The sequence below is a fragment of the Falco punctatus genome, assembly GCF_963210335.1.
Source record: "Falco punctatus genome assembly, chromosome: 17".
Lineage (NCBI taxonomy): Eukaryota > Metazoa > Chordata > Aves > Falconiformes > Falconidae > Falco > Falco punctatus.
Window position 1 is genome coordinate 1,000,920 of NC_137597.1, and position 15,900 is coordinate 1,016,819.

At 57.0% G+C, this 15,900-nt stretch overlaps 1 protein-coding gene across 3 annotated transcripts in view; it reads left to right on the top strand.

Moving 5' to 3' along the window:
* KIF21B (kinesin family member 21B) overlaps window positions 1–14,606 on the top strand; it is a 44,272-nt gene extending 29,666 nt beyond the window's left edge. For 2 of the 3 annotated variants that reach the window (XM_080367430.1, XM_080367432.1), the window contains 12 exons: window positions 178–235; window positions 749–954; window positions 1,435–1,509; window positions 1,681–1,794; window positions 2,461–2,499; window positions 4,226–4,362; window positions 4,665–4,845; window positions 5,728–5,892; window positions 6,425–6,542; window positions 7,272–7,442; window positions 7,926–8,125; window positions 9,451–14,606. In XM_080367430.1, the coding sequence (XP_080223556.1) occupies window positions 178–235; window positions 749–954; window positions 1,435–1,509; window positions 1,681–1,794; window positions 2,461–2,499; window positions 4,226–4,362; window positions 4,665–4,845; window positions 5,728–5,892; window positions 6,425–6,542; window positions 7,272–7,442; window positions 7,926–8,125; window positions 9,451–9,505 (1,519 nt within the window). In that variant the 3' untranslated portion in view covers window positions 9,506–14,606. The remainder of the gene's footprint in view (window positions 1–177; window positions 236–748; window positions 955–1,434; window positions 1,510–1,680; window positions 1,795–2,460; window positions 2,500–4,225; window positions 4,363–4,664; window positions 4,846–5,727; window positions 5,893–6,424; window positions 6,543–7,271; window positions 7,443–7,925; window positions 8,126–9,450) is intronic. The other variant, XM_080367431.1, reaches the window with a different exon arrangement.
* Window positions 14,607–15,900: the final 1,294 nt, after the last annotated feature.

The following is a 15,900-nucleotide window of genomic DNA, read 5'->3' on the forward strand; positions in this document are numbered from 1 at the left end:
TTTGGGAGGGAAGCAAAGATGCTTAGACATCAGCAGGGAGTGAAGACTAGGTCATCCCTTGGGGAAAGGGTGCTGGGAAGCAAGGGGTGACCCAAGGAGTCTGGTGGGCCAGTGGCAACTGGCTCTCTGAAAGGAGTTTGGGACTGAAGATCCATCTTTGCTCTCTTCTTCTTGCAGCCTCTCCCAGTCTTTCACTATGAAGGGCTCAGCAAGCCAGGATGACTTCAAATTCAAGGTTAGTTGGCTTTTCTGTGTCGCCCTGTCACAGGGAATGGGAGGAGGGATGGGGGGGCGTGTTGTTCAGTGATGCTTCAAGCCTCTGCTTCTGTAGTCTTGACCCTTGGAGTGCCAGGCTTGGCGCAAGGCAGTGTGGCTGGTCTGTGGGTGGGGAGAACCAAGGCAGTGTGCCTTGCTCTAGGCAAGGGGGGACCAAGACCTCCTGGTGCTGTGATCCTCTGAAGCACCAAGAACTTGGGAAACACCCATCACATTAGACAATACCGTCCAGATGGTCCCTGTGCAGTGCTGCATCCACTGTGGGCAAAGGTGGAGGAAAGCATCTGTTGCTTGCACAGGCTGTCACATTTGCTTAGAGTGTGGAGAGCCAGCACTGTAGTGGGCATCGAGCACAACATGGGGAGATGTCAGCCTCCTGTGGCCAGAGAGCATGAGTTCTTCCACCCACCAGCTCTCTGCTCCCGCTGTCCCCCTGGTGCTGCCTGTGCCTAAGCCCTCTGCCTTGCTCTAGGGAGAGCCCAAGCTCTCAGGGCAAATGAAGGCAGTGTCAGCTGAGTGTCTAGGACCCACGCTGGATGTCTCCACCAAGAACATCACCAAGTCCTTGGCATCCCTCATGGAGATCAAAGAAGATGGGATCAGCTTCTCCACCCGAGACCCCTATTACAAGGAGAAAGTGTCACGTACGATCAGCCTGCCCACACGAGGAAGCACCTTGTGAGCACGGGGTGATGGGTCTCTGGGCATTGGGAGGCTCATGGAAGCATGGGCCAGCAGGTGGGAAGCTGTGCCCTGGCTGTGGAGTTGCAGAGTGGTGAGGGTGACCCCAGTCCTGCCAGGCGTGTCTGCAGCAAGCAGCGGTGGATTTCTCCAGTGGGACTTGGAGACGTGTCTAGGAATGTTGGTATTCTCTACAGACAGAGAAAAGGGTATTCCAGGAGGAGGGAAAGAAGGGGGTGTGTGCAAGGGTCCCTGACTCACTGCTCTTGGGTTATCAGCCTTCTTGAAGGCTTCTTGGGTTGCCAAAAGCTTCCACACTCATGGGATGACTTGAGGCATTCTCTGATCTTGTGATTATGACTCCAGGGCAGCCCAACTTCTCTGCTTGCTCAGCTGGGGAAGGGCATGGGTGTTCAGCATGGAGGGATCCCAGCAGAGGGAGCAGACACCCACTGTGCCCTGTTTCACTTGCTTTAGTCCCAGGCAATCCCGTGGCTCAGACACTTCTCCTCTGACAAGGAGGAAATCCTATGACCGTGGGCAACCTGCCAGGTAAGCGTGGGAGCTGGAGAAGTGGTGACATGGGCAGGGAGAGGCTGGGTGGCCCAGACGGGTGGGGAGAGATGCTGGCTGGACCAGCTCTTGCTGGGCCCTGATGTGCCAGACAGCTGCCAAGGTGAGCAGTTCCCAAGTCACGTGTCCCTCTAATCCTTCCTGGCTCAGGCCTCCAGATGTTGGCTTCACCCCTCCCTCATCCCCACCCACCCGTCCACGCAACGATCGCAATGTCTTCTCTCGTCTCACCAGCAACCAGAGCCAGGGGTCTGCCTTGGATAAGTAAGTCCTGGTGGGTCGGGAGTGTCTGAGTGAGGGGGACCCACACCCATAACAGCAAATGGCACGTACCAGGTCCCGTGGTGGGGTGTAGGAACCCGGGTTGGCTCCCGCCAGCATGCTGCTACCATTTTGACTCCCTGCTCCTCTCCGTGAGGGAGCAGATGCTGTGCAGGGGCCATGCTGGACCCTTGCCCTGTTCTGCCTGTTGTGTGTGTGCCCTCTGAGCTGGCCACTCACAGGAGCTCGCAGTCCTGGCCTCTGGCTAAGCCCTGCTTGGAGACAGGGCAGTGCCAGACTTGGACCACTGGAAAAGGCTATGGAGCAGGATGGGGTGAGGTGGGCTGGGGGCTCACAGGAAGGTGACAGACAAACGCTGCTCCAGCCTCCCCCTGCAGCAGGATGGGTAGCTGTGCTCAACTCAGAGCATTGCTTAGCAGCGCTGATATTCCCTGATGGAGACCTGCTGTCTGATCCTTACATACCCTCCCGCTTCTTTGCTCTCTCCCCTGGTTTTCCACATGTTTCTCTTTCTCCCTCTCTCCCATCCTCCTTCTCTCTGTCCTACACTGGCTTGGATGCAATAACAGTCCTCCATCTCTGACGCCTTTGCTGCCTCTTCTAGTCTGAGTTTTCTCTCCCATAATCCTGCTAATTTTCTGCCCCTAGGTCTGATGACAGCGATTCCTCTGTCTCGGAGGTGCTGAGGTATAGACAACTTTCTATTTATTATCCCTTCCTTTTCTGCTCTTCTGTCTGTCTCACAAGTCTGCTCTCCCTTGTCCCTGCATGCTCCACCTGCACCTTGCTGCTCTTCCCCCCCTCCCAGCTTGTGTGTGCTGTCCCCTCTTGGCATGCCACCTCCAGTGTCTGATGCTGTCTCTTTGATTGTGAATTTGAGCTGTTCCTGCTCTGATTAGCCCTTGGAAATGTGGTTCTGGGCTCACCTATGGACACTGGCTTGTTTGGGGTGACAGCATGTTCTCCTCCATCTCTGATGGGTTCTTGTCAGCATGATACCACTGTGTCCTATCCTGTCCCAGCTCTCCAGCAGGACAGTGTGATGCTGGGGAAGGGGGCAGGCAACCCTGGGCACTCCCACTGTGTCCTTCTTGCAAGCATCTTCCAGGAAAATATCTCCAGGTGCTCCCTACACCTGGTTGTGCTTCCCCAGTGCTGGGTTGTGGGTAGGTAGATCTCTTTGCCAAAGAAACCAAGTCAGGTTGTGGTGCAGAGCTCAGCCTTGGGGTTAAGGTCCTCCTGGGCTTGTCCCGCTGCATCCTCCTGCCTACAGAGGTTTCCCAGCAGGAGGGCCACCTTTTCCCCATTCTTTAGGAACATCAGCCCTCCAGCACCCTCACATTGCCCATGCCCTGAGTTCCCACAGGCACCCAGTCACTGGGGAAGTGGCACCAGATGAGTATGTGCTGTGCAGTCAGGCAGCAATGCAAGGTCCATCAATAACTTCTCACCCTGGGGAGCCAGGATTTCCATTCGGATTCAGTATCAGCTGGAGGCTGGTAGAAACACTAGGGGTCAGGGGAGGGCTGTTCCTTTTCAGTTTGTACATGCAGCTGCTAACTGAGAAAGCCAGATCACATGCATGTGATTTCCAAACCCAAATTAATGAGCCTCATGACTAATGTAAACCTTATGTGGCCTCGGGGCTGCCCTTCTGCAGCCCTGTGCCTCGGTTTCTCTGCCTGTAAGAGGGGACTAGAGCAACGCAGGGCCCCACAGCCGCAGGGAGGCTGTGCTCTGGGATGCCAGCTGGGAAGGGCTGTTGGTGGCCATGCACACTAGGGTCCAGCAGCAGGTGCCCCTTGGAAGAGGGTTTGGCAGGGACAGGTCCTCCTGCCCAGAGCCAGCAGTGGGTGCAGGGCTTCCACAGCCACTGCAACAGGAATGCTGGGTGCAAATGCCAGTGCTGTCCTTTGTTGCTCTTGTGGTCTTGGGTAAAAGAGCAAGGCCCTGTCTCCAAATGTCACCAGCCACAGGCTGACAGCCTCCAGGGAACTGGGGTGCTGGATATTGGTACCCTGAAATATTTATCTCAGCAGAGCTTCAGGCTGGAGAAGGTGCAGTTTGTCCCAGACTGACCTGAGGAACTGATGAGCTGGGTATCCTGGCTCCATGGGTCTCTGCTGGCCAGGCATGAGAGGTTCAGCAGGAGACCAGCAGTCACTGGCCAGCCCCCCTTTCCCCATCTCTAGATTTGCTGGGACAGAGCTAGTCGGCAGGGGCTGCTCCTGGGGAGATTCCCGGGGTTTTCATTAAGACCTTGGCTCAGACATGCCGGGTTCAGATGGAGGGGCTCATTGTGCTGCCAGACTTGGGGTGAGACAGCTCTTGCTCTCCTGTGCTCCTGGGACTGTGTAGCGCGGTGCCTTTCCACACACACCCCACCATGCTTCTTCTTTCTTTCCCACCCAAGGGGCATCATTAACCCAGTGGGTGGCACCAAGAATGCCCGGACAGCCCCGCTACAGTGTGTCTCTGTGGCAGAAGGACACACCAAGCCTGTGCTCTGCCTGGATGCCACCGATGAGCTGCTTTTCACTGGGTCCAAAGGTGTGTAATGGACAGAGGATGGGGCAGTTGCTGGCCTGCAGATGCTATGGGAGCAGGTCAGCACAAGGGAGTGCATGAAGTGCCAGACACCATGGGGATGGTTCCTTCTGGGCCTCTTTCCTGTCCTTGGTGTTGAGCCTTGCCCTGCACTGCCCTGGTGCTGGGGCTGGCTGGCTCCTTTCCTCTGGTCCTGTGGGTAGGGGGAGGCAATGATCTGAAGGGATACTGCCCCCAAGCCCTTGCGGGGAGACACCCATCCCCCACGAAGTCTGACACTCCTGGGCATGTTCTTCCTCCCACAGACAGGAGCTGCAAAATGTGGAACCTGGTGACAGGCCAAGAAATTGCTTCCCTCAAGGGTCACCCAAACAACGTAGTTTCCATCAAGTACTGCAGCCACACAGGGCTGGTGTTCACTGTATCCACGTCGTACATCAAAGTGTGGGACATCCGGGACTCAGCCCGGTGCATCCGCACCCTCACGTACGTGACAGGCAGGAGCAGCTCTGGGGGACCCTGGGCATTCTGGGCACCTCTGGCTCTGCAGAAGCCAGTCCCAGGACCTCCTGGGGTTGAGGACAGGGCCAAATGCCAGCTGCTTTAGTGCCAGTTTGCAGTGCTGCATCCTTCGGGAACAGGGAGGCTGGGAGAGAGCTTGGGTTGAGGGGACCCGTGGGAACCTCCTGCAGCAAAGACTCAGGGTAAAGAGCTTTGAAGAAATTTGTGGCCACTTCTGGGGGTGGACAAGAGAGCCAGCAGCTCTGTAGAGGAGGCACAGGCCCTAACAGCATCATGGCAGAGTAAATCGCAGGCCCTCCAGTGGGAACTCGGGTCTTTATGAGGAGTTTGAGGACCAGAAAGGAGCATGGGACAGGCTGTAGCTGGGGTCTGCTGGTCTGGAGCAGGACTCGAATGTTAGGAGAGTATGGCAGGCCAGGGTTACCAGCTCGCTCCAGCATAGAGTTCCTTTCTCTATCCAGCCTCAGCTCATATATCTTGGCCTGAAGGTGCTTCTCCCTTGATGCAGAGGCCAAATACCTCTGCTTCCCTGTGCTGACTGCCAGCACTAGCCAGTTCTTCCTGCAGGAAGCAAAGAGGAATGGGAGGAGAGAAGAGCAGCTCTCAAATGAAAAGCAGGGCAGGATGCTCCATGTCTCACACCTGGCATCCGTGGCTCCCTCTGCAAGCAGGGCACTGGCCTCAGGGTCAGAGGTGTTTTTGATCCCATTGTGGCCAGAGAGATGGTGATAACTTCAGGGCTTTTCTGGGACCCACCTGGAGCCAACAGTCCCATGCAGTTCCTCGGTGGGGGCTTGGTGGCTCTGATCTCTGCTCATCTTCCACCCCGACCTCTCCCTCCCTTAGATCTTCTGGACAGGTGATCTCTGGGGATGCATGTGCTGGGACCACCACCCGCACTGTCACCAGTGTGCAGGGGGAGCACCAGATCAACCAGATTGCTCTCAACCCCACTGGCACCATGCTCTATGCTGCTACCGGTAACTCCGTCCGCATCTGGGAGCTAAGCAGGTGAGGGGGTAGCACTAGGGTGAGCAGGACAGCTGACAGATGCCAAGTGGACACTGGCTGCTCAGAGGGGCCTGAAATTACTTCCTCCCCCTACCCCTGGGAAAGTGAAAGCCTTTTTAGCGGTGGAAGTTGCCTGGAATAAGGACTTTCAGGACCCATTCCTAAAGGATCCAAGGGGGTGATGAGCAGCAATGGAGCTACTTGGGGTGGGAGATTTGTCTGTGAGCTGGGCAGAGCTTAGGAGAAGGAGAAAGACTGTGGGATGAGGAGCAGTACCCCCCTGGTTTTGCCCTTGCCCCCCTCCCTGCCGGATGGGCGCTGGGCTTCTGACCTGTTGCTGCAGCCTGAGCTCAGTAGGCAGAGGCTTCGAGACTGCCTTCCTCCCCGGCATCACCAGGAAGAGGGCCGTTCCCAAAAGGGAACAACCCCTAATGTAGGGCTCCAGGGCTGTGGGTGTGCCTGCCTGGGAGAGCCCCTTGGAGGAACTTCAGCACCCAGGAAGGGGCTGGCTGATCCATGTTGTTGAACTCAGGTTGCAGCCCATCGGGAAGCTGAGTGGCCACATCGGGCCTGTGATGTGTCTCACGGTAAACCAGACGGCAAGCAACCATGACCTGGTGGTGACAGGCTCCAAAGATCACTATGTCAAGGTATTCTCCTTAGAGAGCAGAGCTCTGTGTCCCATAGGGAAGCCCAGATGTTGGCAGCCCCTAAGGTCTCTCCTCTGCTCCTGAGACCTGAGCCCAGATTCTGTTTTCACCTCTGCATTAGAGGTTTTTGCATTATATCCTCACCCCAAATCTTGCCTTTTGCTTGGCCCACAGTACAAATGCACTTTTGGAGTAGATTTGCATTTCTGTCATCCCCTGGGCTCTGTTGCTGGTACTCGCATGTGACTGACCCAGATCAGCAGCTTGCACTGTTCTGCTCAGTTGTCCTCCCCAATACAGATGCTTGTTCACAGCTTCAGCAGAGCAGGAGCTTGCCTCTTCCTTTTAGGTTTTTGCTGGGTTTCAGCAGGTTGAATTGGAACGGGCACCAGGGGAGCTGAAGAGGGATGGTGAGATGATGCAGGAGGTGGGATCCCACTCTTCTGACAGGTGCAAGCTGTTAGCTTGGCTCATGGAGGTGTGTGAAGGCTCACCATGAGTAAAATACAGCAGAATGGGGTCTTTCTCTGGTGGCAGACCCCCCCTGATGGTGGCAGGATGCCTGGAGAGACCTCGGCCCCAAAAAAGCCTCCACTGGCCAATGCCCACTCCCCTTTCTGGTATCACTCCGGGTGTGCTGAGCCTAGAGGGTGATGGCCAAGTTTCCAAATGAGGATCAGCGCTGTTTCCAGTGCCATCTGGGGTCTTTCACCACTGTTTTTCTCTCAGGTGTTTGAGATCACTGAGGGCATGGTGGGCAATATTGGCCCCACTCACAACTTTGAGCCCCCTCACTACGATGGCATCGAGTGCCTGGCCATCCAGGGAGACATCCTCTTCAGCGGCTCCAGGGACAACGGCATAAAGAAGTGGGATCTGGAGCAGCAGGAGCTTACCCAGGTCTGGAGGAGAGCATAAAGCACAGGTCCTCGGGGTGACATGGGGCACAGGAGTACTGCTGCTGGAGAACTGGGGGGAACCTTTGTTTAGGGAACTGGTGCCAATGTCCAGCACTGAGCTAACCAGGGAGGGCACTCCCATTCCTGGGAATGTGGCAGTGCACGTGTGAGGTGGCTTTGTGCCCCCATAAGTCTGTGCTGTAGGGCCCAGCTCCCCCTGACCACACACAGCAGTTGCAGGGCTGTGTGTTTTGTTCACCTCTCAAGACAGGATTGTTGTCTCCTGCCTGGGGGAGAAATCAAGCCACGACTTTTTGGATCCATCCCCTTGACCTCCTAACTTTGAACCACTAGCCCCACAGTCCAGATGAGCCCTGGGGTGGCAGTAAGGGTCTGAGCCTGCCAGGGTGGGTGCATAAGGCTGCTGATGGTGCTGCAGATGACGAGGTTGGTCACGATCTCTGCTCTGTGCCTGAACCTACAGCAAATCCCCAATGCCCACAAAGACTGGGTCTGTGCCCTGGCCTTCATCCCTGGCCGTCCCATGGTGCTGAGTGCTTGCCGAGGAGGCATGATCAAAGTTTGGAACGTGGACACCTTCACCCCAGTGGGGGAGATCAAAGGGCACGACAGCCCCATCAATGCTATCTGCACCAACTCAAAGCACATCTTCACCGCCTCCAGGTGAGCCCCAGGCTTTCTGCTCCCCAGAGCCCCTGGGAGGTGGGAGACCCCTGGGTTGAACTGTCACCCCAGGCCTGGGTGGGTTTGTGCTGAGTGGACAGGGAGCAGGGAGGGAGGGAAGGGGGGAGTCTCACAGCTTTCTAGTCCCTCCACTCCTTCATCTCATCTTGCCCACCTCAGCCTGCCCCATGACACGGCCTGCCCACTGCAGTGCCAAGAGCCATCCCCTCAGCCATCCCCTGCCCGTGCTCCAGTGACACCCTGGGTTATCGCCCACGCAGAGACCCCTCTCCCCCGGGGCTGGGCACCCTCTGCTGCTCTTGGGGAGCGCTTTGGCAGCAAGACTCTGATATCCTCTTTTCGACCATGTCCCTTTTCTCCCTTCCTTTTTCTCTGTCTCTCTCTGTCTCTCCACCTCCCCACCTCGCATCTGTGCCACAGTGACTGCCGGGTAAAGTTATGGAATTACGTGCCTGGGCTCACCCCTTGCCTTCCACGACGCGTCCTTGCCATAAAGGGCCGTGCTACTAGTCTGCCTTGACCCTCCTGCTCTTTCTGACTCTTGCTCATGCACTCTTCTTCTGTCTTTTCTTTCCTCTTCTTTTTCTCTTCTTCCATCTTTTCTTTCCTCTTCTCTTTTTCTCCATCTCTTTCTCCCTCTGTCTTTCTCTCTGTTGCTTGCTTCTGCTCCTCTTTCTTTCTCTCTGGTCTGAGCTGCTTCTTCACGGTATGAAACTATTTTGCGTTTTTTCCCCACTTGATAAATCTTTGCTAGAAGTGACTTTCCCCTTTGTCTCAGCCATGTGCTCCTGCGTTGATTTGGTTTGCCCTTTTTTTTTTTCCCATCCCCCTCACCCCTTGCCAAGCATCCACATCTACTGTGGCAACTCCGTGGAAGCCACAGCCTGCCTGCACCCTTGCATGGATGGTGGGGCGGGAGTCAGCAGCCATCCCCGAAGCAGCCTACGCCCTGGGGAGTCCAAGCACAGCAGGTCCCTGTGGTATCACTGCTTTGACCCAGTTAGAGCTCACTGAAGGGGTGCAGGAGTCCTGTTGTCAGGGTCAGCCCTGGAGGTCACCATTTCCCTTTGTCCCCATCTGCTGCCTGTGGGATGAGCTGGAGGCTGAGCCCCATTGGGCCCGTCTGCTCCCCAGAATGGATTGGGCAACCTCCTGCCAAGAGAAAAGGGCCTGGAAGTGTTGTGGGCTGCATGCTGCCATGGGCTGCGGGTGGGAGCGTTTCTCCTTGCAGTGCCTCTCTGCAGCTCTGCAGGGCTCCTCCGGAGCCCCTGGGTCACACTGTCCCTCTCACCTTTGTTTCTCAGCGACTTCACAGTGAAGCTCTGGAGTGGAAGGCGGTTACCCGTGGGGTCAAACTAGGAACTGCAGAAGACTGGAAGACATGACAGGTCAGGGTACCTCTCCCTTGCTGTCGAGACCTGGTCATCTACAGGAGCTCAGCCGGGGATAGGGATTTCTTTGTGCCTGACCCAACGGGGTGGACCATGTCCCATCTGGTACTGTAAGCACTGTCAGCTCCTGTGAGGAGGCAGCTCTGTGGGACACTGTCAGCTCCACCTTCCCACCTGCTGAGGTTTCTTGATGGTTTTCCAGTGACCAGGCAATCTTTCATCTGTCTTCTTACCTACCCTGCTGTAATGCCTGCTGGGACTTGTGGGGCTCAGAGCTCCCTTGGCTCCTTCTCAGAGACATCCAGTTCCCTCCTGCCACCATGCACTCATGTGGCCTTCGCCATGATGTGCTGCTCCTGTCCCTGCTGGCTCCCGGGCTGATTCCTGCAGTCTTTCTCCACAGCCACGAGGACATTTGGTGTCTGCTGGCCAGGACCACAGCACAGAGAGGCTGCTTCTTGGGAGATGTTACTTGTGGGACAGCCTCTCTGCTGTGGGGGGTCTGCAGAAGGATTTCCAGGTAGTCCCATCATTGCCCATCCTCTGTCTACCTGTCCCCAGCAGCTGGAGGTGTGCACCTCTGAGCTCCTTTGCCATGTCCCAGCTCCGCAGGCATGGCCAGCCTGGGAGGATCTCCATCAGGCAACATCCAGACAAACCTACTGCAATTCCCTTCGACATTCTTCAAACTCCAGTCATAAAGTCAGCTGACCCATGGCTCTTGAGCTCTTTCCCGTGTGCCCACCCTGCTTTGCAGTGGGGAAGGGATGCTTAGTCCTGCTCGTGACACCTTGTCCCTCAGCAGGGGTTTTGTGGTGGATTCCTGCAGCATGTTAACCCCTTGAGATGGAGAAATGCAAGCAAGAACAGAGGTTACAGAACAAAGAAGCCAAGGCTGGATTTGTCACCCTCACCCCTGTGGCCCATCTCATTTTGCCGTTACTGGGAGCTGGAAGTTGTAAATCCTTCCCCCAGGCTGCTTTCAGCTCTTTACCTGGGAGGGAGATAGCTCAGTTTGGGCCCATCAGCCCCCATGGATCTGGGAGCCAGAGAGGGCCCAGCAAGGTGTGGAGCAGCCGGAGGATGGGCCAGGTTGGAGCCAGCTGTGCCGGGGGCAGGGTGAGGATGGGTTGCACACACTGGTTACACAAGTTCCCTGATTGACCCCATGCCTGAAGGACAGTCCTGCAGTGGATGATCTTGCACAGTCCAATCTCCATGAAAGGCTGGAGGCTCCATCCAGGAGTGTTTCCCCAAGGATGCAGCTTCTCCAGGCTCCCTCCTCCCTCTCCTCCTCTTCAAGGAGCTGGCAAGGTCCAGGTCTCGCACTAGAGCTTTTCTCCATCTCTCCTGTAGCTCACTGGACCATCCCCTGCTTTGTGCTGCCCTGGGCTAGGCAGGGCTTCTCATGGGATGGCCAAGGAGACCCCAGGATCGGTGCTTTTGCCTCACATGCTCTTGCTTCCCCTCTGTCACAGAAGAAGCAGCATTTGAACTCAAATTTAAGGATTTTTCCACATGGTCCCACAAGCACTGAACTGGGATCTTGGAGGCCAGGGGCTCCAGGACCTGCCCCATAAAGCACAGACTGTTTTCCCTCTGCTTTCTCTAACCATGGTAACTTGTGTACTAGCCCCAGATCATTTGCCACCAGCCCTTGTTAAAACTATTCTGGGTGGAGTGTGGAAATTCCTCTGCATCCTGAAAGACAGGTTCATGTCTATTGATTTGAAGGGGGAGGGGGGATGGCACTGAACGACAGGCATGTGACACAGCTGGGGAGATGGATGGACAGATGGACATGGACACACGCATCCTACTGGCTTGCCTTGGAGGAGAGTGTGATGGCGTGTGTGGCTGTGACCCTGCCCAGGACAGTGACTGGTCCCTTGTGATCAGCTGACCCTGCACAGCATGGGACCAGCAGCTCTGTTGAGGCAAAGACCCCTCCTGCTGCAGCTGGAGGAGAAGTGGTGTTAGTGCCAGCAGCTCTGGGCTGTGCGCTTTGCTGGTCTGGATGGGGCAAACAGAAATGCACAGGGCACCACGGCCATCAAAGTAATGCACAGTTGGGGGGGGTGGAGGTGTTACCCTCCAAACCTGTCTTGAAGAGGGTTTCCCTGCTCGTTCCTCAGCCAGTTTAACCTTTGCTTGGCTGGAGGCAGGGGCAGGACAGGGGCCTGTGTGTGTTTGACTGTCTAGACAGACGTACCATGTGCATCGGCGTCTGCACCAAGATCTGCCAGTGCATGACTTCTCCCTGGTCCCTTCTCAAGTTGGTGAAGGGACCTGCTCTTGGGGGACTTGGGGTCAGACTGCCTTGGCTTTTGCCACCAGTTTCTTCCTGTGTGTAGGCTGCAAGTGCCTGCTTCATTTCCTAGAGCTGAGTGGCCAATCCTGGATGATGCTGAGCATCCACCTTGCTGCTACATCCAGCAGTGTGCTGCAGGGGCTTCAAGCCTTTCACAGCCTGCAAGTGGAGAGAGCTGGGTGCTCCCCCTAGGAGAGGGAGGTCTTTGAAGCGAGGGGTGACTGATCACATAGGGGTGGTGGGTGGGGGTGGTGTGTGTGTCTTTCTTACTATCTGTGTGGGTTGATATTTTCTATGGAGGAGAGCAACGGTGCAAGCTGGGTGCTCTCATCATTGGGTTTCATTTTGGAGATGGGGTGGAGAGTTTGTGATGTTACCTTTTTATCTTAATTACTGTTATTGTTACGGTTTTAACACTTGAATTCATCCTGGGGACATGTGGGCTCACTCCCACCTCGCTGTATGTCTGAGCCATGCCTCCTGTCCCTCTCCCTGCCTCCTCCTGGGCAGCGCAGAAGGACCAGCATCCTCCTCCCCACTGTGCTCACAGCTTTCACTTTTGCAGTGGGATCCCCCAGCTGAATTGCAACACTGAGATTTTGTTCCTGTTGCTCATGGGATGCTTGGCATTGTTGCTGTTAGTTATTGGGTTGATTTGCAGCCTGGAAGTGGTCCCTCTTGTCCCTTTGAAGCATGGAAAGGGACTTCTGAAAGGCTCAGCTCAGCCTGTATTCCTGCCTCTGCTCTCACAGATACTCCCTGCAGGTGCAGTGAAGCCCTTCTTGTCCATGCGAAGCACACTGCTGGAATGGGCTGGTCCTAGTCCCCATTTTCCAGAGCCTGCTGTAATTTGGTGGTAGCCTCGAGCAGCAGGGAACTGGTGCTGTAAAAGTCCGTGGGCAGGGTGGAGGCAATCTGTGAGAGAAGCTGACTCATGTTGTGATGTTTGATTTTTTTCACTCCCAAAACACAGTTGAATCTAGGTTCTGTTCCAGGCACTGAACATAAACTAGGGTAGCCCTGGAGTCCTCAGGTTACCCTCTAGTCCGGGCTGGGGAGCCAACACAGGGCTGTACCCCGTTCCTCTGGCACAATGGGGTTTGGGAAGGGGCTTGCAGCTCTGAGCTACACTCAGTTGAGGGGGGGGGGGGAGTTACCCCAAACACTAAAGCACAAGGTCCCAACGTGCAGGTGGTCTAGCAAAGGTGGCCCCTTGGACTCTGGTCCTTCAGAACTCAGATTGGGGCCATGGGCTTGGACAACAAAAGTAGAGGTGGGCCGAGGGGGAGGGCTGTTTTTTTGCTGGAGGAAGCAAGTGAGCTGTTTCATCCTTTTGCACTGTGCTGGGGTGCTCCCCTGGGTCTCGGGGCTTGCACTGCTTGCATAGCTGAAGTCCATCTTGTAGTTTCTGAGTCTCTCTACCAGCCTGTCTATTGCAGGAACAGTTTGGAGCTGCCTTTGCACTGTGCACCTCGCTTTCCTTTGCCCTTGAGTACTTTGATTTGTGTTGAGGGTGTTATGATGCCTGCAGTCCAGGGAGGTCTGTCCTTCCTTTCCTCAAATTGCTGGGTGATGCTTTTTTCCCTGGGCCCTAACTCTTGCTCTACGGGTCTCTTCCCTCCAGCACAAAGGGCCAGCTCCAGCCTCTGCTGAGGGTGTAGGTGCTGCCCCAGAGTTAAGCTTTGCACACAGTGGGTGGAGATGACTCAGAAGTCCAAAAGCACTGGGCCCTCAAACCACTGTGAGCCCTCCCAGGAAGCCTGGACAGTGCCCCCTCCCTGGCCCCCACAGCTCTTACGGCAGAAAAGGACAGGCTGGTGGTGCATCTCTCAGTCTGGCCGCCTGCAAGTAGCTGGAGCATCAGGGTCCTGTCCCCGCAGGTGTGTTGTTCCTCCCCAGCACCTCTGAGCACAGATGCTTTGGGGTCTCAGACGCTGCCTCCTGCCTTGATACTGTAGAACCAGTGCCTGCTCTCCAGGGTGCTCTCCTGCTGTCCCTATCCCTGTCCTTCCCCTGTCCCATGCTGGATGGGGTCCAAGTACAACGCCTGCAGAGCACAGGGCTCCCACTTGCTTTTCAGCAAGCTCACTGCTTTGCTCTGTCCTGCAGGCTACACCCCCTCCCTGAGCCCCCTGCACCTTTCTGGTGGGGGGAAGGGAACTCCTGGCCCTGGCCCCTCCATCTGCTGTATCAAGCTCCAGCTGTAACTGGAAGGGAGCCCTGTACAGCCCCAACCCTGCCAGGCCCTGGCCTTGCCTCCTGGGCCTTGCCCCCAGAAAAGCACAGCCCTGCGCCTTCCTCCTGCTCCCAGGAGCTTGTCCCCTCATCTGTAACAGCTCTGTCCCTGGCACCTGCCAGCTGTTCCACATCCCCCGTGTCCTGGGACCACCCAGTACCTTCAGGTCCAGCCCTGCGGCAGGGCTTGGGCAGCTGCAGCATTGTGTTGCCTGCTCCATCACCTCTTGCTGCTGCACAAGTATTGCAAATAGCAGGTGCCTTTTCTTGGTCAGAGTTGTTTTCTAGAGGCCATCTCTTGTGAAGGCTTTTTTTTCTTTTTTTCCCCTCTGCTGGGTAATGCAGCCCAGCCCACTGGTTTGAATTTGTTAGAGAACAAGGCATGTACATATATTTTATACCTCGATGTGTTCCTGTAAATAGTGTAAGTTATTTTGGTCTCAAGCTGTACATGTTTTTTCAATGGCTGTGTTTGTTCCTTGCGTTTTTGTCTTCATGAATAAAATATACTGAGATGAAGTGATTCAGCAGTGATGACTTTGAAGAGAACACAGCCAGGAACTGCCTGTGCCCATCCTGGTGCATCTGGCAAAGGGGCTGGGGGACAGACTGGGTGAACTGATGCGGCCGCAGCCCTTCTGGCCCTCCCTGCGGTGTGTTGCGAGGTAACTTCATCCTTACAGGCGCCGAGTCCTCGGGCGGACAGGGTATTGCGCTGGGGGAAACTGACGGGGCTGAGGCAGAGGCAATGCCGGCCCAGCCGGGCTGGCTCTGGCCCCCTCGCCTGGCGCGGAGCAAGAAAGGTCCAACCGGGCCGTCCCAGGCCAGGGGGGTGGGCAGCCCCGCGGCACCCACCGCCGTCCGGCGGCCCCCCAGGTCCCCAGGCTGGCAGCGCCCCGGGGCTGCGGGGGGGGAGCTGCGAGCAGGGCTCCGGGTGCCCCCCACCCGCGGTGGCTGCCGACCCCCTGCCCGCTCGCACCCCCTCGGGGCAGCCGGCTCTGCCGGGGCCGGGGGTCGGGGGGAGCAGGGGCGCGCTGCTGGGGAGCGGGCCGGGCCGCCGGCAGGTGGCAGCCCCGGCTGCGGGACCGCGGCCCCGGGGCTCGGCGGAGCTGCTGGGGCTGGGGGCTGCAGTGCCCCCCCCGGGGGGGCGGGCAGGGATGCTGGGGTGGGGGATGCAGGGCGGGGGGCGGGAACGACGAGACCCTGGTGCCAGCGCGTGATGCCCGCCGGGCGCCTAGAGGCGACTGATGCCGGCACCAGCCTGTGTCCCCCAAGACGATGGGCAGCCAACCTGCCCCAGCCCCAGCTGCAGGGCGGGGAGGGGGGCAGCGAGCCGTACCCCAACCCGCAAGGCGGGGCCTCAGCCCCAGCCCCAGCAGCCTCCACTTTCTCTTTCCCAGCCAGCCAGCACTGGTTAAACTGGTCGGACAGAGCAGCTGAGCGGGGAGCTGCCAGCCGTGGGCTGTGCCCGCACAGACCACCCCGGATGCGGTTCCTCCCAGCACACACCCTGCTCCACGCGTGGGGCACCCCACAGCCTGCTGTGCTGCCACAGGGCGAGAGCTGGGCGGCCTCCCGGCCACGGGCTCAAAACACACCTTGAAGTGCTTGTCCCAGGAGCGGAGAGCCAGTCCTGAGACTGGCCCATCTGGCTGTAACCGTGAGGGCTGGTGGTGCCCAGAGCCATACCAGTCCCCAGCACCGTGTCCTGTGTCACCCTCAGCCTGTGTCATGGCTTATTTCCGTGTAAGCCTCCATACCGACAGCCACACCGTGTCGCTGCCAGCACAAACAGGATCCGTGGGGCGATGAATGTG